The sequence below is a fragment of the Trichosurus vulpecula genome, chromosome 1 (genome assembly GCF_011100635.1).
Source record: "Trichosurus vulpecula isolate mTriVul1 chromosome 1, mTriVul1.pri, whole genome shotgun sequence".
Classification (NCBI taxonomy): domain Eukaryota; kingdom Metazoa; phylum Chordata; class Mammalia; order Diprotodontia; family Phalangeridae; genus Trichosurus; species Trichosurus vulpecula.
In genome coordinates, this window is record NC_050573.1 from 26,446,224 (window position 1) to 26,468,537 (window position 22,314).

Consider the following 22,314-nt stretch of genomic DNA (forward strand, 5'->3'; position numbering starts at 1 on the left):
AAAAACGGTTTAAAAGAAATGCTTTACTTCTTTTGCATGCACTTTAAAAAACAAACAAAAAAACCCTTTTCAGGTTCCAAGGAAGAGCATGATAACTGTCAGAGCTTTTAATTATATTTGTAAATAAAAGTGTTCATCACAACGTCTCGCTGTGTCATTGGAGCAGGTTTTGCTTTCAGCTTGCCCTAGGGGGCACATCTTGAAGCCCAGCAGAGAGGAGATACCCACCATCCTCTAGAAACGTGGGGGCATTTTCTGGGTCTTTCCTGCTCCCTAAGTGGCATCGGATGTGGCTGTTGGGTCAACTTGTATCTTCTGGGACCTACAGCAAGGGCAGGATTCAGGGTCAGACTCTATTCTGGAAAGTACAGAAATGGGGGGTAGGGGTGGAGGGAGAAATGACCGGCTCTACAGGTAACATCGTCCTGGAGTGGCTTCTCAACCAGTCTGTCCGGTCCTACCCTACTGGGCCACAGGAGCCTTGAAAGATGGCCCTGAGGATGAACAATCAGCCCGGCATTGAAGGACCAGCCTAGCCAAGCTCACCAGCCTGGATACCACCGTCGATTCAGTCCTGAGCAGGAGGCCACGCACATCACTGGAGGGAGACAGCCAGAGCACAGGTATGTGTGCAACTTGGCATCAGTCCCAGGGGAAAGAAGGGGGAAGGGGCTGGAAGCCTGACCCCTGGACACCCTTGTGACCAAATATTTTTTTTAATTTAATTTAAATTTATTTATTTAACATATTTGGTTTTCAGCATTGATTTTCACAACAGTTTGAATTACAAATTTTCTCCCCATTTCTACCCTCCCCCCCACTCCAAGATGGCTTATATTCTGGTTGCCCTGTTCCCCAGTCAGCCCTCCCCTCTATCACCCCCCTCCCCTCTCATCCCCTTTTCCCTTCCTTTCTTGTAGGGCAAGATAAATTTCTACGCCCCATTGCCTGTGTATCTTATTTTTTAGTTGCATGCAAAAACTTTTTTTTTTTTGAACATCTGATTTTAAAACTTTGAGTTCCAAATTCTCTCCCCTCTTCCCTTCCTACCCACCCTCCCTAAGAAGTCGAGCAATTTAACCTAGGCCACACATGTATCATTATGTATAACCCTTCCACAATACTCATGTTGTGAAAGGCTAACTACATTTTGCTCCTTCCCAACCCATCCCGCTTTATTGAATTTTCTCCCATGACCCTGTCCCCTTTCCAAAGTGTTTGTTTTGATTACCTCCACCCCCATCTGCCCTCCCCTCCATCATCCCTCCCCCTTTTATTTATTTTTTTTTATCTTCCTCCCTCTTCTTTCCTGTGGGGTAAGATACCCAACTGAGTATGTATGGTATTCCCCCTCAGGCCAAATCTGATGAGAGCAAGGTTCACTCATTCCCCCCTCACCTGCCCTCTCCCCTCCTCCCACAGAACTGCTTCCTCTTGCCACCTTTACATGAGATAATCCACCCCATTCTATCTCTCCCTATCTCCCTCTCTCAGTATGTTGCTCTCTCATCCCTTAATTTCATTTTATTTCTTTTAGATATCTTCCCTTCATCTTCAACTCACCCTGTGTCTGCTCTCTCTCTTTTACATATATATATATATACATACATACACATACATAAACACATATATACATACACATACATACACATACATACATATACACATAGATATATACATACATACACATTCTCCTATATATATATACATAAACATATACATATATACATGCATATTCCCTTCAACTACCCTAATACTGAGGTCTCATGAATCATACTCATCATCTTTCCATGTAAACAAAACAGTTCAACTTTAGTAAGTCCCTTGGAATTTCCATTTCTTGATTACCTTTTCATGCTTCTCTTGATTCTTGTGTTTGAAAGCCAAATTTTCTATTCAGTTCTGGTCTTTTCATTGAGAAAGCTTGAAAGTCCTCTATTTTATTGAAAGTCAATATTTTGCCTTGGAACATGATACTCAGTTTTGCTGGGTAGGTGATTCTAGGTTTTAATCCTAGCTCCATTGACCTTCGGAATATCGCATTCCAAGCCCTTCAATCTCTTAATGTAGAGGCTGCTGGGTTATTCTGATTGGGTTTCCACAATACTCAAATTGTTTCTTTCTGGCTGCTTGCAGTATTTTCTCCTTGATCTGGGAGCTCTGGAATTTGGCGACAATATTCCTAGGAGATTTCTTTTTGGGATCTATTTGAGGAGGTGATCGATGGATTCTTTCAATTTCTATTTTGCCCTGTGGCTCTAGAATATCAGGGCAGTTCTCCTTGATAATTTCTTGATAGATCTGATAATTCTAGGCTCTTTTTTGATCATGGCTTTCAGGTAGTCCAATAATTTTTAAATTATCTCTCCTGATCTATTTTCCAGGTCAGTGGTTTTTCCAATGAGATATTTCACATTGTCTTCCATTTTTTCATTCCTTTGGTTCTGTTTTATAATATCCTGATTCCTCATAAAGTCACTAGCTTCCACTTGCTCCAATCTAATTTTTAAAGAAGTATTTTCTTCAGTGGTCTTTTGGACCTCCTTTTCCATTTGGCTAATTCTGCCTTTCAAGGCATTCTTCTCCTCATTGGCTTTTTGGAGCTCTTTTGCCATTTGAGTTAGTCTGTTTTTTAAGGTGTTGTTTTCTTCAGTGTATTTTTCAGTATTTTTTTGGGTCTCCTTTAGCAAGTCATTGACTTGTTTTTCATGGTTTTCTCACATCCTTCTCATTTCTCTTCCCAATTTTTCCTCCACTTCTCTAACTTGCTTTTCCAAATCCTTTTTGAGCTCTTCCATGGCCTGGGACCAGTTCATGTTTTTCTTGGAGGCTTTTGTTGTAGGCTCTCTGACTTTGTTGTCTTCTTTAGGCTGTATGTTTTGGTCTTCTTTGTCACCAAAAAAGAATCCAAAGTCTGAGACTGAATCTGGGCGCGTTTTCGCTGCCTGGCCATATTCCCAACCAACTAACTTGACCCTTGAGTTTTTCAGTGGGGTATGACTGCTTGTAGACTAACGAGTTCTATGTTCCACGTTTGGGGGGTGAGGTGCCAGCTCTGTCAGACCCGCACTGCTCCTTCCCCAAGAACCCCCAACCCGAACTGGGCTTAGATCTTCGGCAGGCTGGGCACCCCTGCTCTGATCCGCCACTTAATTCCTCCCACCAGGTGGGCCTGGAGCTGGAAGTAACAACAGCTGTAGCTTCCCCACCTCCGCTGCCCCCGGGGCTGGAAGCCAAACTGCGAACTCCTTCCACTCCCGCAGCTTTTCCCACTAACCTTCTCCGCAGTCTTTGGTGTTTGTGGGTTGAGGGGTCTGGTAACTGCCGCAGCTCACTGAATCAGGGCGCTAGGGCCCCCTCCGCCCGGCTTCTGGTCTGGATGGTCCACGCCGCTCAGGCTGGGCTCTGCTCCACTCCATTCCCAGCTCCCAGCTCCGTGTGGAATAGACCTCACCCAGAGACCATCCAGGCTGTCCTGGGCTGGAGCCCTGCTTCCCTGTGCTGTTCTGTGAGTTCTGCCATTCTAGAATTGGTTCAGAGCCATTTTTTATAGGTTTTTGGAGGGACTCGGTAACGGAGCTCACTCTAGTCCCTGCTTACCAGCCGCCATCTTGGCTCCACCCCCCGACCAAATATTTTTGATGGTCTACTGGTCTTAGTTTGTCTGTCTTTCTCTCCCCCTGCCTTCCCTCCCTCCCCCTGTTTGTTTCTCTCTCTCTCTCTCTCTCTCTCTCTCTCTCTCTCTCTCTCTCTCTCTCTCTCTCATCGAATACAGTTGCTGAAATTCCAGCGGGCAGAGGGGGAAGCATGCTAACAGAAAGGCCATGGACTCAGGGTGCAGTGAGCCAAAATGCTTCTGAACTGGACCAACAAAGAAAATATGTTCTGTTTGACTGCATGTTCTGGGGGTGGCGACAGGGGCGGGGGGGGGGGAGGTAGGAGAATAGATTTTTGTCATTAAAATTTTTCTACATAAAACAAACTGAAGGTGGTAGGTGGGATGGCCTCTGAAGTCCCAATTCCAGAGCTGTGATCCTGCAAAAACAGGCCAAGAGCTTAGGTAAAATGGCCCGTCCCAAACGTCCCCACTCTCCTGGGCCTTATCAGGCTCTGAGAGGACAATGAAAACAAGAGCCCAGAGACCCTGTGAGATTTTCATTCATTAAAGAAATAATAGCTAATGTGCACATGGCACCTTCAGGTGTGCGAAGTGTCAGCCTGAGGAGTCAAAGACCTGGGTTCAGGTCCCCACTCTTTGACATAGCAGCTGTGACCCTGAGCAAGTCCCGTAACCTCTAAGGCAACTCTAGGAGCCTGCTGGTGATCTTCACTGGTGGAGAGTGTTTCCTCACCTGGAGTGCCCTCTAAATGAAATCACGATCAGGTCCAAAAAAAAGACTAAGGCAGGAGAGCAGGTGCTGGCACCTTTGAAAGATGTTCTTCCATTAGCCTGAAGATTAAATGAATCCATCCCTGGCCTGCCATTCTGGTTAATTGCTGCTTCTCTGTCTTTAGCTATGCTATGCGCCCATACCTGTGAAATGTGTGGACAGAATTGGTGAAATGGGTATAAATTTTGTGGGGGTTCTTATCATGGGGCCTAGGGACATTTTATAAATGTTTTCCTAACTGCTGGTTCCCTTTCTAATCTAATCCTGCCTTTTATGCATTTAACGACATGATTCCGAGGAGGGGGCCCCAGGCTTTGCCAGATGGCCAGGGGGAGCTGTGGTACACAAAACACTGACCACCCCTGGTCTACCACAAGCTTCTGGGTTCCTGCTGCCCTCCAAGAAAGCGAGCAGTGCACTAAACTCAGACAGGACTTTGCTTCTCTTTCTTCTGATTAGAGAAAACTGGCCAGTCACCTCACCCCACCCCACCATCCCTGGGGTGCCATGCTGCACCAAGGACAGGGCAGAGGTAAACAGGACTCAGGGCCCCAGTGGCCAGAGGAGGAAGCAGGAGCACTGCAGGCACACCTGTGGCTGTTGATAAAAATGAGAGTTAACTTTCACAAAGCACTTGGGAGCTCACAATGTGCCTGACCTGTTATCCCACAGCTTCCTAACCTCAGGCTTGGTGACTGGCTGGCTGGGCCCTGCTGACCTGGCCCCGAGAGGGACAACTCTGCTCCATTTTCATCCCCTCGACAGCCCCCACCATGCCCGTCCATTTTAATGGGATGGTGTTTGGTTCAAGGTCCCAGCAGATGGGCCCTGAACGGGCTAAGATGGGGCGAAGCATGGATGGGGGCCGCAGCCAAATCAAATTGGACAATAGTTAAGAGTCCAGGGTGAGTAGGACTTATATCGGCTCAAACTGTACAAATTATCTAGGGATCAGAGGACAGATTTAGAGCTGGCAAGAGCCTGTCGGCTAGAACAAATTACTTGTGTGACCCCGGGGGGACAAGTCACTAAGCCTTCCTGGGGGCCTGTGAAATCAGATCAGATTAGACAGCCACTGAGGACTCTGCCAGCTCTGAGTCAATGGTACCTCATTTTACAAAGGAGGAAACTGAGGCCCAGAGGTAAACAGACTTGATTGGTCTGGAAGGAAGCTGATTGCTTGGATCATAGTGAACAAATGCTTTTGATGACTGACTAAACTTGGTAATGGAGGTGATGACATCTGCATTGCTGGCTAAAACCCAGCTTTCAGATGATCTGTGGTTCCCAAGTGACCAGATGTGGGTTCAAATTCTGCCACTGACCCCCCCCCCCCAGCACCTCAGGCAAATCACTTCCCTTCTCTGGAACTCGGTTTGGTCATCTGTAAAATAATACAGTTGGAGCTAATGGCCAGCTCAAGATCTTAAGATCCTACCACCCTATGGCTTCTTGGGGGCCTGGACCTATTTACTGCGGCCTTCACTTGGAGAGGACACCAGGAGGGAGGGAACAACTGAGAGATCAACGTTTATTAAGCACCTACTGTGTGCGGGGCACTGTGCTAGGCCCTGGGGGTGCAAACAGACGGCAGCAACCCTTCCTCTCAAGGATAAGAAGTAAGCTAGGATGATGTCTAAGAGGAGAGAGCCCTGGGAAGGCAGGACTCTCTGTGACAACGTCTTCAGTCAAGTAAATGGTACTGACTTAGGCGCAATCTGGAAAAGGTTCAGGGCTAGAGACTGACGCGGCTTAGTATTTAATGAAAAATCCCAGATAAACGGAGCAGGAATCCCTGGCAGTGACCAGGCTACTTTCCCTTCTCTCTGCCTGTTTCCTCCAGAAAATGAGGGGTTTGGACAGGATGACCCTAGCTCCCAGGCCTCTGGCTGAGGAATGATCAGGTTCTGTGGTCGGAGGCTCGGTCCCTTATTACAGGGACTGAGGAAACTCAACCAGTCCTTCTGACAAAGAGCCCATTGTTTCCGGCTCTTTCTTGCTAGAGTAAAAGGTTTTCTAATTCACCCCCCAAGCATACTCAGGCACACACACACACAGTATTGTTTCTGGATTACCAGAGGCTGTGATGAAGCAACTTGAGCAGCCTGCCCGCCTCCAGCCACTGCCACCGCCACCACCCTGGCAGCATGTGTGCAGACAGGACACCCAAGGTTTTGGCCCCACTCCCTGGAATGTTTGACAGCGGTTGGGTGAGACTCAAGAGTTATCCTGTGGGAAATGAACCCCCTCAAAGGAAAACAATCCTTGATGATGTCCAACAGCATGCTGCCTGACAGGTGTCTGCAGATCTTGGATAAAAGGAAAGGCCCTCCAAAATTAGTTGTCCTTTCTGCATAGTGAATGTAAGTCCCTAGAGGGCAGAAGACTGTTTCTCCTTTTTTTTGATGGTCCCATGAGAACAGCAGTGCCTGGTACACCACAGTCACTCAATAAATGCTTGGGGAGTGAAGGATGGCCCTAGTAAGAAAGGCTTGGGGTTTAGGTGCTAGCTCCACAATGGAATAGACAGTATGACCTTAGACCTCAGGTTCCATCTGTTGGACTTGACCTCTGAAGTTAAAGAAGCTGTGTTCTTCAGCGGGGGGCCGGGGGGTGGGGGGAGATGGAGGGGAAGGTCAGACCATCTCGGCCCACCTCTCATTTTGCAGAAGAGGATGTTGAGGCCCAGGGAAGTGACCTGCCCAGGGCCCCGCAGACCAGGGTCCTAGCCAGAGCTGGGATGTGAACCCAGCTCCTCTGGGGACTTAGAACCTCATCATGAGAGTCTTGCCAGGCCCGTCACTAAGCCAGCACACCTGTCTCAGCCTTGGTGTAAAATGAGGATGCTGGATCAACGGGGTTCGGGGTAGCAGAGGCCCCCTAATCCAACTCCCTCCTCAGACAAGAACAATGAGTTCAGTGACTTGTCCAGGGTCACAACAGGAGGACACACCAAAGTCAGGGTTTACCCAGGTCCCAAACCCAGTACCCACACTTCTTCCCCTGAGAATCTGCTTTTCTAGCTACCTGCAAAGAATTATGGGAAACTCCCTCCACATAACAGAAAGCCATTCCACAAGGATCACACGTCCCCTGCCTGCAGCACCACTTTGTGTGGGGTTAAAAAAGAATCAGGAGGCAGCCAAGTTATTTCATTTTTTAATTGAACAATAAGCAAACAGCAGAACTAAACACAAATGTTGTTAAGTCAGGTCTTGCTTCCCTTGCAACGAAGACCTACAGCAGATTTAACACCAAAATGTGAGCACAGCAAACATTTCTAACCCAAAAAGGTGGCCTCACCCAGCCATGCACACTTCTCAACTGGGGCGATGGGGAAGGGAATGGGAGTTTGGGTAAAGCCACCGCTGCCTTTCCAGCTGCAAATGACACAAGTGGACCCCCCAAGCTGCTTCTCAATGAAATAAGGGACCAAAGCCTGGTTAAATCAGTTTAAATCTTTTTAAATGAGGAAGCACTGGCCAAGAACCCCAATTTTCCATTAAACAGGATCTCGGGCCCTCCAGATTCAGTTTCCGTCCACTAACTCATCAGAAGAAAAGGAGGTTACAGCGAGGACGGGAGGCACAAAGATTTAACAAAGGCGAAGGATCTCAATAACGTTCTGTCTCTGCTCAGCTATCAGCATCTTTACAGACTATTTTTATTTCTCCACTAGGACGCTAGGAATCAAATCATGACTTTTACTAACATCTTGATTCCCCTCCCCACCCAAGCCAGCAAGTTCCCATATCCTCCACCCAGGGACCCCTCCCCCCATCAGAAGGAAAAGACTCCATGCAAGTTGGGGACTGAACAAGTCAAACCTGTGAGAATAAGAGGGAGGGGTGCTTGTTCACATGGCCACTGCCTGGGGAGGGGTCACGTGATGACAGTGCCTACTTCCCGGCCAGCTGCTCGTAGAGCCGGGGCACATAATCGTCCCATTCAGCCTGGTAGCACGTACCAGCGACTGGGGACCCGAGCTTGTACTTGCCACGGAAGGCAGCCACCTTGAATTTGCCCCGGTGGTCCCCGGAACGGTTGCTCAGGACACGTTCGTCGCATTTGAGTGGCCCATTCTGCTCATAAACCAGCCACACATAGCGGTGAAGACCTGGGGGAAAGGCAGAGGGCAGATGTGGGCACAGCTGGCAGCACCAAATACAATGCCACCCATGGGGCCTGCAGACCCATCCTGATATTTTCCCATCCTTCCCTTAGCAATTCTGCCTCCCCCACTTGTGGATGTGGGAGATATGAGAGCAAGTCTGAGCTGACTTAAGGCTTGGGGGAGCCCTGTTCTAACTGGCCCGGCCCAGCTTCAGAGCAGCCAGAAGTGAGCCCCCTCCTGACCCTGCTAACGAACACTCTCTGCTCTGCCAGGGTCCCTCCCAGGGTCATGCCCAGCACAGCACAAGGAGCGTCCAAGTTCTGCAAAAAGTGGGTTGGCAGGTTTTTTAATTAGAGCACAACTCCTACTTGTGAGAATGGCTCTTCTCCTGTGGCTCCCTCTGTAATGAAACCACCTAGTTTTATAACTGCAAGAGAGAAATTAATAGATCCCGGGGAGATGTGCCCTCTCCTCTCTGCCACCACAGCTGCGCCAGGCAAACATGTGTCAGTGGTTGCTCAGGAAGGAGCCCTTCCTGAAGTCAGTCAGGCAGCCCCTCTGCTCTCCAGACTAGCCGGCTCCATGGGGGAAAGCAGCAACCTGCAGATGCCCCACCCCCACACTTTCTTCTTGTTCAGGCCCTGTGAGTGGCAGGCCCTGAGTCCTGGACCTCTACCCCAGAACAAGGGCTCTTCACCTTGGGTGTGTCCTAGAGAAGCCCAGGGAGAGACTCCCTTTTCAGAAACAGGTTTTAAAATGAATATAAAAAATGCACTGGACTACAAAGGAAACTTATTCTTCTTAAATAAGGATGTCATTTTTTTCTACCCAAGTTCATGGATTACCAGAAATCCCCCCCAGACCCCAGGAAGGGCTGGGGGGTAAAGGACTCTTAGAGCCCAGGTTAAGCCAAATGAGATGATAATTGAAAGCGCTTAGCACAGGTGAGCCACAGCACTGGCACATACTAACTGCTTTAATAATGTCAGCCAGCATTATGACTCTCTCTATCAATAAGCACCCCTAGCCATGAGCTAGAGCATCTCGGACTCTGGGAGCTCTTCTAGTCAAGGGTCATCTTCAATACCAATGGGATCCCCTGACCCACCCACCAAAGCGCTTGAAACACTGGCTGCACAGAGGACCTGGGTTCAAATCCTGCCTCAGATGCTCACTGCCTGTGTGACCTTGGCTGAAGCACCCAACAGGAAACATCAGCACCTCTGGGACTTTTTGGCAGCAGCTGAAAAGTGGAGGTCACAGATGGGGAAACAGCAGGAGCAAGGCTCTGGCTTCGCTTAGGTCAGACCATTGGTGGCCAGCCCCCACCAGCTGCTCTACAGGACCCCTGCCCAGCTCACCACACCTCCCTGCCTGAGCCTGGGCACCTGCTCCGCACACAGACAAACCAACACGGTGCCAGAGGAGAGTGGCCAGGCCTGGCGGCTGAGGGGGCTCAGAGCCAGGGCCTTCAGGGGGAGGTGGGGAGCGGGGTGGGGAGACGGGTCTCATCATCAAGGATGACTGAAGCAGCAGGAAAAACCTGACATTCTTCAGCCAGCTTTATGACTTAATGTCCCTCTGTGACTGAGCTGTCACTTCCTAACACGTTCTCTGACAGCCCCTTTTCATGTAAATCTTATCTCCATTTTACAAATGAAGAGACCGAGGCATGGCACAGGTAACCTGCCCAGGAAGCATCTCTGGGCTCGTTTCATCAGGTATGAAAGGAGGGAGGGAGGGGTGAGGCTGAACCTGCAGGCTAAGCCAGGCCTGGAGCTGGGCATGGTGAGGGATGGGGGGTTGGTGCAGGAGGAGGAACAGCCTGGCCTACACCCTACACACAAATGCACACACGCACGCACACAGCACCGTCTAGTTATCTGGCATGTCCATCAATGTGCCATGAGGCACTCCTCAATTTTCATTCTGTCTTGGTCTCCCTACTACTCCATTTAGTGCATGGCACAAAGCAGGCCTTAATAAAGGTTTGCTGAGTGACCGATCTGAACCAAGGTCCTCTGACGCCTAAGCCGGCTCTGCTCTCCTTCCGCAGTGCCAGGCTGCAGAAGGAATGCCACATGATGAGCCCCACTCAGGGGAGGTCTGCAGGAAGAGGCTAGAAGCCAGGGCTTCCTTCAAGGCCCCTTAGAGAAAGGAGGCTGCTGGGCAAATGGACACAGGCAAACCCCGATATTCTACCATGACCCAGGGCTCAGAGGCCCCAGGAAGGCTTCCTCCAAGACTACATTGCACAGAACTGGCAGCGTGTAAACTCTCTTCACGAATGAAGACGTGCACCTCATCTACAACTCTGAGCCAATTCCTGGTATCACATCTGATGTCCCCTGTCCTGAGGCCCCTCCCAGCCCTGACGTCCTCTGTCCTGAGGCCCCTCCCAGCCCTCACATCCCCCGTTCTAGGCCCCTCCGAGCTCATCCATGCCTGTAAATAAACACCAGAGTGCATTCAGAGCCATTTGCAGTTGGAGGCCGGAGTGCATGCATCTGCTCAGGGCCAGAAGCAGCTCCAGACTTAGCTGCTGACTCACCTGTTCCCTTGGGTGGGCCGGAGCCCACATAATCCGAGAGCACCTCGCCGCTGCTGATATCACTGCCTTTCATGTTGACCACCAAGAAGTGGTGCCACTCCCTGAGGTGAAAAGAGACAGTCAAAACCCAGAGGACACTCTCATCCACAACCACCAGACACTCCCACTCCAGCCTTCAGAAGCTCCAGACCCAGGAGAGGTTCTGCCATGCCATGTTACTGAGAAGCCGGCTGGAGGGGGAGCCTGTGGATAAGGCCACTGCCAGATTCAAAGCCTAAAGTCTTGAGTGGGCACCTTTGAGGTTCATCAGCCATTTCCTTCCCTGGGGGCCTTTCTGGGTCACAGGATCCTAGAGCTGGAAGGGACATAAGAGGACACCTACTCTGAACCCCGCATCTTAGAGATGACAAAACTGAGGTTTGGGGAGTCAAAGGGTCACAAGTCACAGGGGGAGTGAGTGAGGAGGGATCTGAACCCATGACGACTCTCCTGGAGCAGCCCATGGCCTGCAGCAGGACCCGAAGCTGCCCAGAGAGGAGGCCGGAGTTGCAGGGCCCTACGGGAAAGACCAACTCTCAGTCTGGCCAGCCCCATGTCCCTCAAGCTGATGCTATAGTCCTCTCTAAGGCGGCTGGACAATGTCACGTGTGGAACGCTCAGGCTGGACTAGGCTTACTTGTTATAAGGGATTTCTGGGAAAGATTTAGGGTAAGAGGAAAGGGGAGCGAAAGGAAACTGGACAAATGGACGGTTCTAAAGGCAACACGGTGATTATTATGTTTTCAAAAAAGCCAGCTGAGAGTCAGAGATAGGTGGTTTTGTGTTCAAAAATCAAAATTAAACACAGTGATGGGAGTCAGTGGCCTCTGAGCTCTGTGCCAGCGCTAGCTCTGGGGTCCTGTGCATCCCATTCCAGGAATAACGACGGACAAGTCACTTTACTCTCTGAGCCTCAGCTTCCACATCTGTAAAAAGGGGATATCGACATTCCCAAGAGCTGGTTGTGGAGAAAGCAGGTGACAAACCTCAAGATGAAGCTCTGAGCTCTTCGCATACATTCTCATGACACAGGCCTCACAACAGGCCCAGGAGGCAGCTGTAGCATTATTCCCAATTGACAGATGAAGAAGCTAAGAGACCTTAAGTGACCTGCCCAGGCGGGGTCACCCCGCCAGATCCTCCTGACTCCCAGCCCAGCCTCGTCTGCATCTCTGGGATGGCACATGACATGCTAGAACATCGCCACCATCTTGTTCCTAAGGGATGTTCAGACAGGACCATCCTGTGCTCAAAGTCAAGCCACCCCCTGCGCGTGTGCAGCCTGGGGCTGGGGAAGCGGCTGTCAGGATTAGCACATGCACCCCCACCTTCCTCCAACTCACCGGAATTTGGGGTCCTTCCTGCTGGGAGCATCTGGGTCTGTGAGGACCAGAGTGTAGAGCTTGGAGGAGTCGCAGCCCTGCCATCCAATGCTGACCGGACGGCCCTTCACCTGCAGGGAAAGGACCAGCTGGTTGGCTGGGAGGTAGTGGGGGGGGGGGGGCGGATAGAAGACAACTGAGCTTTTGGTGTGCGTTCTCTGGCGCTGTGGGGATCCCCCACAGTGGGAACATGAAATCAGGGCATGTTCCCGGCTGACGTCAGACAGCCCTCTGAACTCCTAACAGCCTGTTCTCCGTGTGGCCTTCCCCAGAGCAGGAACACTACTTCACCAAAGATCCTGGCAGAACATCAGAATCTGTGCAGTGGGCCGGAGAACCAGAGAGGCCTCTCCTCTGGCTGGCTTTTCCCCCTACTGCTCCCATCAACACAATGGAAGCTCCTTGAGGGTAGGGGCTGCTTCACTGACCTTTGCACCTCAGCACCCAGTAGGCGCTTAGTAAATGCCTATTCAGAGCAGCTCACATTTCTAGGGCACCCCGGGAGGCAGGGGAATCTCAGTATTTTGGCCATCTTACAGAGAAGGAAACTGAGGTGCAGAGAAATCACTGACACATTCCAGCCCAGACTCCAGCTGTGGACCCTGAGAACACTATCTGGACCACAAGGCCGCCCACAAGTTCTGAGGGGGGAGAAAATGGGGAACTGGAATAGACGGCCCAAGGAACCTTCCCAGGACAGCTCCAGGAGCCCGTGGGAAAGATGGTAACGGCTATTCCTACAGCACTTTACAGTTTGTAATATACTTCCTTCACGATAACCCTATGAGGTTATGGGGAACAGAAATGGGCCTCTGGCCCAGCCTACACATGGCCTCATCTCCATCCTTAAAACTGGGTGGCCTTAGCAGCGTGGTGTCAAAGTCACGAGACTTGAAATCAAGAAGTGCTGAGTTCAAATTCTACCTCTGACTCCTAGCACTGAATGATCCTGGGCATGTCACTTAGACTGTCTGTCTCAGTTTCCTCATTCGTAAAGTGAGAGTAAAAAGAGTCCCTGCCTCCTAAGGCTCTTGTGAGAATCACAGGTAATGTGCTTTGCAAACCCAAAGCACTACAGAAATACTAGCTATTCACACCCATTACACAGAGAGCACCACTAAAATTTAGGTCAAAGGATTCTCCCAAAGTCACACCAGTGAAGCAGGAGAGCGAGAAATGAAGCCCAGACAGACACCAAGGCCACTGACTGGCCACCTGTCAGCCTACGGGCCAGACCTACAGGCCACTGCCCTGATGCCCTCTAGGCTTTGGGCCCTGGTACTCTGTTAGGAGTAGAAGCAAGAACACTGGCGCTGCTGCTGCTGAAGCATAGGTCTCAAGAACTCTATCCTGCCCCCCAGCCCACAAAAGGATTTATTTCATTGTCCAGGAGCAGCCACACGGTGGACAGTGGACAGGAGCCAGGCACTGCTGCCCAGCCCAGGCAAGAAGGGGCAGGAAATGTCATGAGGCTATGATTTCTCTCTTTCTCAGCAGGGGAGGGAAGAAGGGGAGGCAGCAAAACTGGCCCAAGCTGTTTAGCAGAATATTAAAACTGCTGCCAAAACACATCCCCACCAGCAACCTTTACCTGGGCCACTGCAAGGACGTGGAATCTGATGGTGTGGGTTGGAATCCAGGTGCTCCCGTTTACTGGGGTGACCTCAGTGAAACCCCTCCCCTCCACTAGACCTCAGTTTCCTCACGTGTGGGGGGGGGGGCAGGAGGTGAGACCAGAGGGTTTCTGAGAGGCCTTCCTTCCAGCTCTGAATCCCATAATTCAGACCCTGCTCACCTACTTCTGGAAAAGACATCTCATTCTGGTCTCCGTCCACTCGCTCAGAGACAGCAAGTCACCAGGGGCACGGAATTCAAGAGCATAAACTCTGCTTTTGAAAAGAACATAAATGAATCTGTCTATAGCTCTAACTATCTATATCCCTCTATCTATATGCTCACAGACACACACACACACATACATACATTGGTTTTAAATTGGGGTCAAGCCCTTCCAGGGAACAAGGGAACTGCTGAGAAAAGTCAGTCAATAAACATTTATTCAGAGCCTACAACATGCCAGGCACTATGCTAAGTGCTGGTGCCTATGGCTCTGTGTCCTTGACTTGATCGGGGATCAACCAACAAGCATTTGTTACAGGCACTGGACAGTAAGTCAACAGACATTTATTAACCCCTGTATACAAATACAAAAAAGAAAATTCCTGCCTTCAATAATCTTACACTCCAACAGGGGAGATAACATATAGACAACTATGTACATGTACGTGTACACACACACACACGATAGATAACCAAGGGAGGAAAGGTATCAAAATTAAGAAGGACTGGGATGACTTCCAGGTCCTGCGAACAACAAGATGGTGGAGCAGACATTTCCTGATTCCCACAACCTCTCCAACCTCCAGAACAGAAATTATGCACCAAAGATAAAAGCAACTTCACCTGTCTCAATGATTTAGGATACTCAGAATCCTAAAGGTTTAAAAAACCCCATGAGCTGATGCTCACTTACCCTGAGCCTACTCAGCACCCCTTCCCTACCTCCTACACTACCCTCAGCCAGGCTGCACTAGCAGACCAAGGACTCCTACTGGGGCTTGCAACAAAACCAAATCCCATGCCTCCATGCCCCCATCCCCCCTCCCTCTCTCCAGCATCATGGTTGCTCAGGTAGCTACAGACAGCCAGCGCAGCAGGCCTTGAGGGCCAAAAGCCTGATGGGGACCAAAACCACATAGCACCAGCGCTGCAAAGTTCTTTATTGCCAGCACTGGCGCCAGGGTGGCCAACCCCGTGGCACCAGCTTGGCAGCTCTTTGAACTAAACAGAGGAAGAGGGACAGGACACTATGTGTCATGAAAGGGGGAATCAGCACTCCACTAAGCCTGAGGGAAGAGCACCAGATCCAGCTGGGGGCCAGTTCTGACCACCTACAAGTCACTCAGAGCAGAGACCCAGGCCAGTGAACCATGAATTTCCCAGCACAGGAGAAGGCTTTGATGCATTAAGAGCCAGCCCCCAAGAAAACCATCATCAGAAGTAAATAGGGAAAAATTGGGGGGGGGGATTAAAATTACCAGACCTCAGGAAGAAGAAAACTCAAAAGACCTAGAATATAAGCAGAGAAATCAATAGGGAAAACATTAGCAACAGAAGGAAATATGGCCTCTAGATCTAGTAAAAGAATTCAGGAAGCTATGAATAAATATTGCCAAACAAAGGAAAATGATCCAATCCTTAATGAGACAGAGGACCCTGTGGAATGTAAGGAAAACATGGAACCACAACATGTTGTCCCTGAGTGGTTCCAAAGAGAAATGAGAATTATGAGAGCAGAACCGATGTTCTGCACAGCAAAAATAATGAGCTGAACAGAAAACCTGGAATCTGCAAAGTCAAACCTCACCAAAGAAAAAAGAGGGAAAAGACAAGAGATCGAGAATGCAGATACACAGAAGTGAAGAACAACCTAGAACAAGAGAAGCAAAAAAGAGAATACGCTCACTATGGAGGTGAAATGAGTTCTCTAAGACAGAACACACAGAGACAAGCTAAGGAACATAGGTCTCCTGGAAAAACATGACTGGACAAAAAAACCTTCACACTGTAATGCAAGAAATAATACAAAGACTTCCCAGAACTTCTAAACAGAGAAAAGGAAATATTAATTGAAAGAATTCACAAATCACCTCCAGAAAAAAATTAAAAAACCAAGGATGCAAACTTAAACACATATAGTGGTTAAATTTAACAATTTAATTCAGAAAAAAAAAATTGGATACATGATCAGAAAAAAAGACCTTCAACTACAGAGAAAAGGAATTTTGAACAACATAAGACTATCTGCACCCACCAGAAAACGTAGGAGGGAATGGAATAATGTGTTCCCAACAGCAATGGGAGGTCAGGATGCAACTCAGAGTGACCTACTCAGCAAATTTTATCTTAACCAAAAATGGGGGGGGGGGGGGGGGAATGGACATTCAATAATGAGGCATTTGAAACTTTTTTTGAAGGCAAACCAGAACTGAAGAGACAATTTGCTTCTCAATCACCCCAAACAATAAAAATGCAGGAGTGAGTGATTAAATGCAACAGCCAAGGACAGCAACAGAGTGACAGCAGAGAGATCAGTACACAAGGACATGGGAGAAAGGGGACGTCCTTTGCAGCTAACAGTGAAGAGGTGGGCATGGGGCATTATCGACAGAATCTGGCAACACTTCATTAAAATATGGCAGGGTACCTGAAAAGGTGGGGGGGGGTAGAGATATGCATTTTGTACTGGGGACCAGCAATGAGGGGAAGATGGCCTTGTGGTCTCAGAAAGAGAAGAGCCTCCATGAAAGTAGGGGAAGAGAAAGGGGAAAGACTGAAAAAAGGGGGAGGGGAGAAGGAGGCCTTGCTTTGGTTGTGGGATTGGGTTCCACTGACAAAAGCTCCAAAGAGATGGTCTGTGAAAGGAGTTAAGGACCTTGCAAGGTGAGGCCCAGGGAGATCTGGTGCTTGAAAAATCTATTCCCCTATCTCTGGAAAGGGGAAGTTGGAACCCATGGGGACAACTGGCACCTGTAGGAGTGGGAGAGCATAAACACAGGAGATTTCCAGACAAATGGAGAAAACAGGTCAGGAAGAGAAGGTATAGATGAGTAGGGGGCTGCATATTCAGGGAAGTGATGAGGGAGGGTCCCTATCATGGGGGCAGTGTTCTCTCTGACACCTGCAGTTAATTGGTGTTTGCTGAAAATGGGGCACAGTGAAAAAGGGGAATCCATAGGGCAGAAAGTGCCTAGAAGGGAGAGCCTGGAATGGACATCTTGGCAGTTTTGACTGTGTGAAGAACAGAGAAAAGAGAGAGACCACGTGACTATAGGAGTCATGAATCAGAGAATGAGAGTGTAGAGGAGACAGAAAAGAAAGATGGATAATGAAGAGAGTGAAAGGAAGCCCTTTTGGAAAGGGACACAAATAATGCAATTTTAAAAACTCATGAATAGACCTGGCTGAAAGGGAGAAGAAGGAGGAATCTATTTGACTGAGAGGAAAAAAGGGGAGAAGAATTATATAACCAGATAAAAGCAGGAGAGAAAACAGAACTAATAATCAAAACTCTAAAGAGAAAGAGGAGGAGACGAGGGCTAGGAGAAGAGAGCCAGTGGGAACAGGGCCACCTTAAAAAAAAAAAAAAAAGATTAAAGTAACTCAAGGAACATAATCCTATTTTTACAGGGGGATAGAAGAAGAGGGGGAAAAATCATAACTTGGTGGAAAAGTAATAAACCTCTCATAACTTTCAATGTGAATGGATTAAAAAATCCAATAAAATGAGAGTGAATGATTAGATAAGAAAACAAAACCCTACGGGCAGCTAGGTGGCGCAGTGATAGAGCACCAGCCCTGGAGTCATGAGGACCTGAGTTCAAATCCAATCTCAGACACTTGACACACATACTAGCTGTGTGACCTTGGGCAAGTCACTTAACCCCAACTGCCCTGCCAAAACACACACACATACACACACACACACACACGCACGCACGCACGCACGCACGCACGCACACACACAAAAAAAGACAAAACCCTACAATTTGTTGCTTAAAACAAACACATTAAAAAACAAAGACATACGCAATATAAAACTGAGATGATGGAAAAAAATTTAAGTGAATCCAAAAAAGCAAGAGTTGCCATTATGCTATCTGATAAAGCAAAAACATCCAAAAAATAAAAAGGGATAAACAAGGAAACTATATTATGCTGAAAGGAACCACAGAAAACAAACCAATGTCAATAATAAAATATATTCTCCAAATGCCTTAGCACCCAAATTCATAAAAGAAACATCAGAGCTACAAAAGACACAGATAGTAACGCCACAGTGGCACGACACTTTAATACCCCCCTCTCAGTTCTGGATAAATCTAGCAGATTTTAAGGGGGGGGGGGAGGCAGGGGTAGAGGGAATATGGAACTGTACAAATCCTTGGAGAAACCAGCATTAAGACTTTTTCTGATGGCCCTGTGCCCCCTGGCTCTCTTCCCCAGACCGCGATCTCCTCCTCTAGTTTGTTACCCTCTTTCCTTTTAGAGTTTTTCTTCTTAGTTCCTTTTTCTCTCCTGCTTTTATCTGGTTATATAATTCTTCTCCCCCTTTTTCCTCTCCGTCATAGATTCCTCCTTCCTCTCCTTCCCCTCAACTAGGTCTGTTCTTGAGGTTTACAATTTTCATCATTTGTGTCTCTTTCCAAAAGGGATTTCTCTCATTCTCTATTATCTGTCCTCCTTCTCCGTCTACTCTACACCCTCATTCTCTGATTCGTCTGGTCTCTCTCATCTCCATATTATTCTTCATAGAATCAGTCTTAACTCTTGTCTACATGGGACAACAAAATATACATATTTCTCAGCACTATATGGAACTTTATGGAACATAGTGCAATAAGAATAATAACTGGTTCAGGAACCACAAACAAAAGACAGAGCCTCAAATGGAGAGTGGGTCAAAGAACAGATTACAGAAACAATAACTATAACTATGTAAGAGAAAGTGATAATGATAACACACCATACCAAAATTTCTAGGATGCAGCTAAAGTCCTCAGGGGAAAAATATCCTCATAAATATATATCAACAAAATAGGAACTGGCCATCGTTGCCGAGAAATGGGGATATTTTTATTTTATGTAATGATTCTCTGGAAGGGGGATGAACACTTGGGATCACTACGGTGATGTAAGCAATAGAAGACATCAATAAAAACTTATCTAAAAAAAATAAAAATGGATTGGGAAAGGCTTCCTGTAGAAGGTGGGATTTTAGCTGAGAGCCAAAAGAAGCAGGGCAGCCTGGAGTAGGGAGAGGAGGAAGAGCATTCGAGGCATGGAGGACAGTTGGAGAGAATGCCCAGAGCCACGAAATGGAGGAGGCTGGTATCATATACTGGGGAGTAAGGTATGAGGCAGGAGGCATTTAGTTATGAAGGGCTTTGAATGCCAAACAGAGTATCTGGTATTTGCTCCTACAGGTGACTAGTGTTGAGGGTTGAGGTAGCCAAGGTCCAGGAACCCCCAAGACTGGAGTTTCCACACAGGGTGGTTGAGGGGGAATACCCCTCAAGGACCCGAGTACTGGAGAGGGTTGGGGGCCGTCTGCAATGAATTCACAATCCCAAGCATTCTTTAAGTCAAGGTGGCAAAGATTTATTATGCTTTACAGTGGGCAAGAGTTCTTAGGGAACCTGCAACCTCACAGGGATGCAAGGAAAGATTTTTGGGTGAAACATGTCAGTTAGATGTTTTGGGGTGGGATTATCGAGTGGTGAAGGGGTAGTCAGTTCTTAAAGGAATATGTACTTTTTGTATCTACTGCACAGGTATCCTACCCAGTGTTCACTGCAAAACAGCCCAAGGGGTGGGGCAACTTGGAGGTGTGGTTTTTGCCTTGAAAGGTCACTAAGTCAACTAACGGTCAGGGCCGACTGGAAACATCCAGGTTGCTTCCATCAAATGTCTTGTTAAACAAGATCAATGTAAGGGAGTATACATATGTCTCAGTCTAGCATGTACATGTTCAGCCAGTGGGTACTAAATATCTTTATGACCCAGTACATGGCCAGTTCACACACAGGGAGTCAGACCAATAAATTCTATAGGTACAGCTGGCCGCAGTATCAGGAGGAGAGATAAGTGTTTTGCCAGGGCATGCTGCCCTGCTTTGCTAGAGAGAAACTGCTAGGGACAGTGTTTTGAGGCTAGGGAGAGATGTGATTTTAGAACTGGATATGATTTTGGAATTGGGGTCCAGGCACAGGCACCCTAGCAGAAGCTAAGGAGAAATATGATGTCAGAATTAGGATTCAAGCACAAGCACCCAAGCACCCCATCAATAGGAAGTCACCGGACTTTATTGAGGGGGTGTGACATGATCAGACCTGTGCTTTAGGAAATTCAATGGAAGGAGTAGGGAGGGACCTGAAACAGGCAGACCCACCTGCAGAGTACTACAATAGTCAGTGGCTAGAAAGCCAACCTAGGAGCCAGGAAGACTGGGTTCAAGTCCAACCTCTGACAAAAACCAGCTGTGTGAGTCTGGCTTCTTAGGGCTCCATGCAAAACTGTAGAAGAGGAGGCTGCCTACACTGCCAGAGGGTACTTCCTCTACCAGTGGAATAGCAGACAAGACAAAAGCCCCTGCCTGAAGGAGCTTCTACATTATCAGAGGGAATGTTTTCTTCTTCCTGGAATAACAGAAGGAGAATCTCCTGCCTTGGTGGTCCCAGCTGCTTTTGGGCCTTTGGTCTAGGACCTTGCCTAGTTACCACTCCCTCGTCCTCGAAGACCCAAACCAAGCATTTATTAAGCGCCAAAGTGTGCCAGGAACCCTGTTAAGTAATGCAAAGACAAACATGAAGGACGATTTCTGAGCCAGACAAAAATAGAAAAAAATGCAGGGCTGCTCCTCCTTCCCCCTCCTCTTTCTCTTGCCCCCCTTTCCAGAGGCAGTATGGTCCAGCACAAAGATTGGCTACAGAGGAGTCTGAGGACCTGAGTTCAAATCCCAGGTCGGCAGCTCTTTAACTGGATGACCTTAGCTAAGGCACCCCTCTAGACTTCGGTGTACCCCGAAGGCTGGGCTTAACGGCCAGCTCTGAGTCTTTGATCCCATGATCCTAGGCACAGTTAGGGTCCCACCCCCCCCCCAAGGGATCCAAGGGACATCCGAATTCACTGAGCAGGACCCAAGGCCCGAGTCCTCCTTTCAGCTGCCCAGGAGGGGGCCCCAGGTAAAAGGGGGGACTCTAGGCAGGTGCCCTCATCTGTGAAATGACGAGGCTTGGACTCGTGCCCTTGGAGGGTCCCTTCCACCCCTAAATCTCTGATCCTAAGCCCTGTGGTTTTCCCTTCCTGGACCCGGACCTCAGTCATTTCATGAAGGCGTCTGGACAATTGTTAGAACTGACCAGTAGAAACTGACGACTGTAGGGAGGAGGGATCCCTACCAGCTCCACTTCTACCGCCCTACGACCTCCCTGGCCTCGGTTTCCCCGTCCGTAAGAAGAGGGGGTGGGCCGGCCAGCAGTTCTAGGTCTAGAATCCTACGACCTCCCCGGCCTCAGTTTCCCCGTCTGTAAGATGGGGAGGTGGGCCGCAGGGCAGCGCAGGCCGCACTCGCCCTGCAGATTCTGCAGCATGAGAGCCTCCAGCCTGGGAGCCGGGGCGCACCGAGGCACGGCCGCCGGCCCTTCCGTCTCTCCTCACCCCAGCAGAGCCCCTAGGCCTCCATCCCTCCCTCCCCGCCCCCAGCCCAGGGCCACAGGCTGGGCCTGGTACCTGCGTGGGCGTCAGCACTTGGCCCAGCTCGAGGATCTCGCAGTCAGCGTACTTGACGCTGAGAGGGTGCTGCGGCTTCTCCTCCACCTCCCGCAGGCTCAAGGGCCCGGTCCACAGGCTCAGGTCCACCGGCATGGCTTACAGGAGGGGGCGGCTACAGCAGACGCAGCTCCAACAGAAAAAGGCACGAGCAACGGGACAGGAATGCGTCGCGAGGCGCAGGGACCTGGACCAGAGCGCGAGCCGGACCACGCCCCTATCCCAAGATGCCCAATCAGAAACCGGTACATTCGCCTTTCTGCTCTATGATTGGGCTAGCCGACCAACCGTTCCCCGCGAACTCAAGGTCGAGCGCGCGGTGGGCCACGCCTCTCCCTCGGGCTACCCAATCAGAAGCCGGTCCCGCCTTCCCTTTCTGTTCTCTAATTGGGCTAGACCGGCAAGCAGGTCCGGTCAGTCCCGCCCTCTTTCCTTTCCTTTCCGGTC

At 49.1% G+C, this 22,314-nt stretch overlaps 1 protein-coding gene across 1 annotated transcript; it reads right to left on the bottom strand.

Annotated features, from left to right (window-relative positions):
- Positions 1 to 7,536: 7,536 nt before the first annotated feature.
- On the bottom strand, positions 7,537 to 22,111 carry PEBP1 (phosphatidylethanolamine binding protein 1). Its single transcript, XM_036741387.1, has 4 exons — positions 21,829 to 22,111; positions 12,439 to 12,548; positions 11,057 to 11,157; positions 7,537 to 8,508 (listed from the first exon to the last, which is right to left on the bottom strand). The coding sequence occupies exons 1-4, from the start codon at positions 21,961 to 21,963 to the stop codon at positions 8,291 to 8,293; spliced, it is 564 nt and encodes a 187-aa protein (XP_036597282.1). The 5' UTR covers positions 21,964 to 22,111; the 3' UTR covers positions 7,537 to 8,290.
- Between the last annotated feature and the right edge of the window lie 203 nt (positions 22,112 to 22,314).

Coding starts and splice junctions, on each gene's coding strand:
- PEBP1 (XM_036741387.1), bottom strand. CDS start 21,963: ATGCCGGTGGACCTGAGCCTGTGGACCGGGCCCTTGAGCCTGCGGGAG. Junction 11,158..12,438: donor AGGAAGGACCCCAAATTCCG/GTGAGTTGGAGG, acceptor TTTTCACCTCAG/GGAGTGGCACCACTTCTTGG. Junction 8,509..11,056: donor CGGCCCACCCAAGGGAACAG/GTGAGTCAGCAG, acceptor CCTTTCCCCCAG/GTCTTCACCGCTATGTGTGG.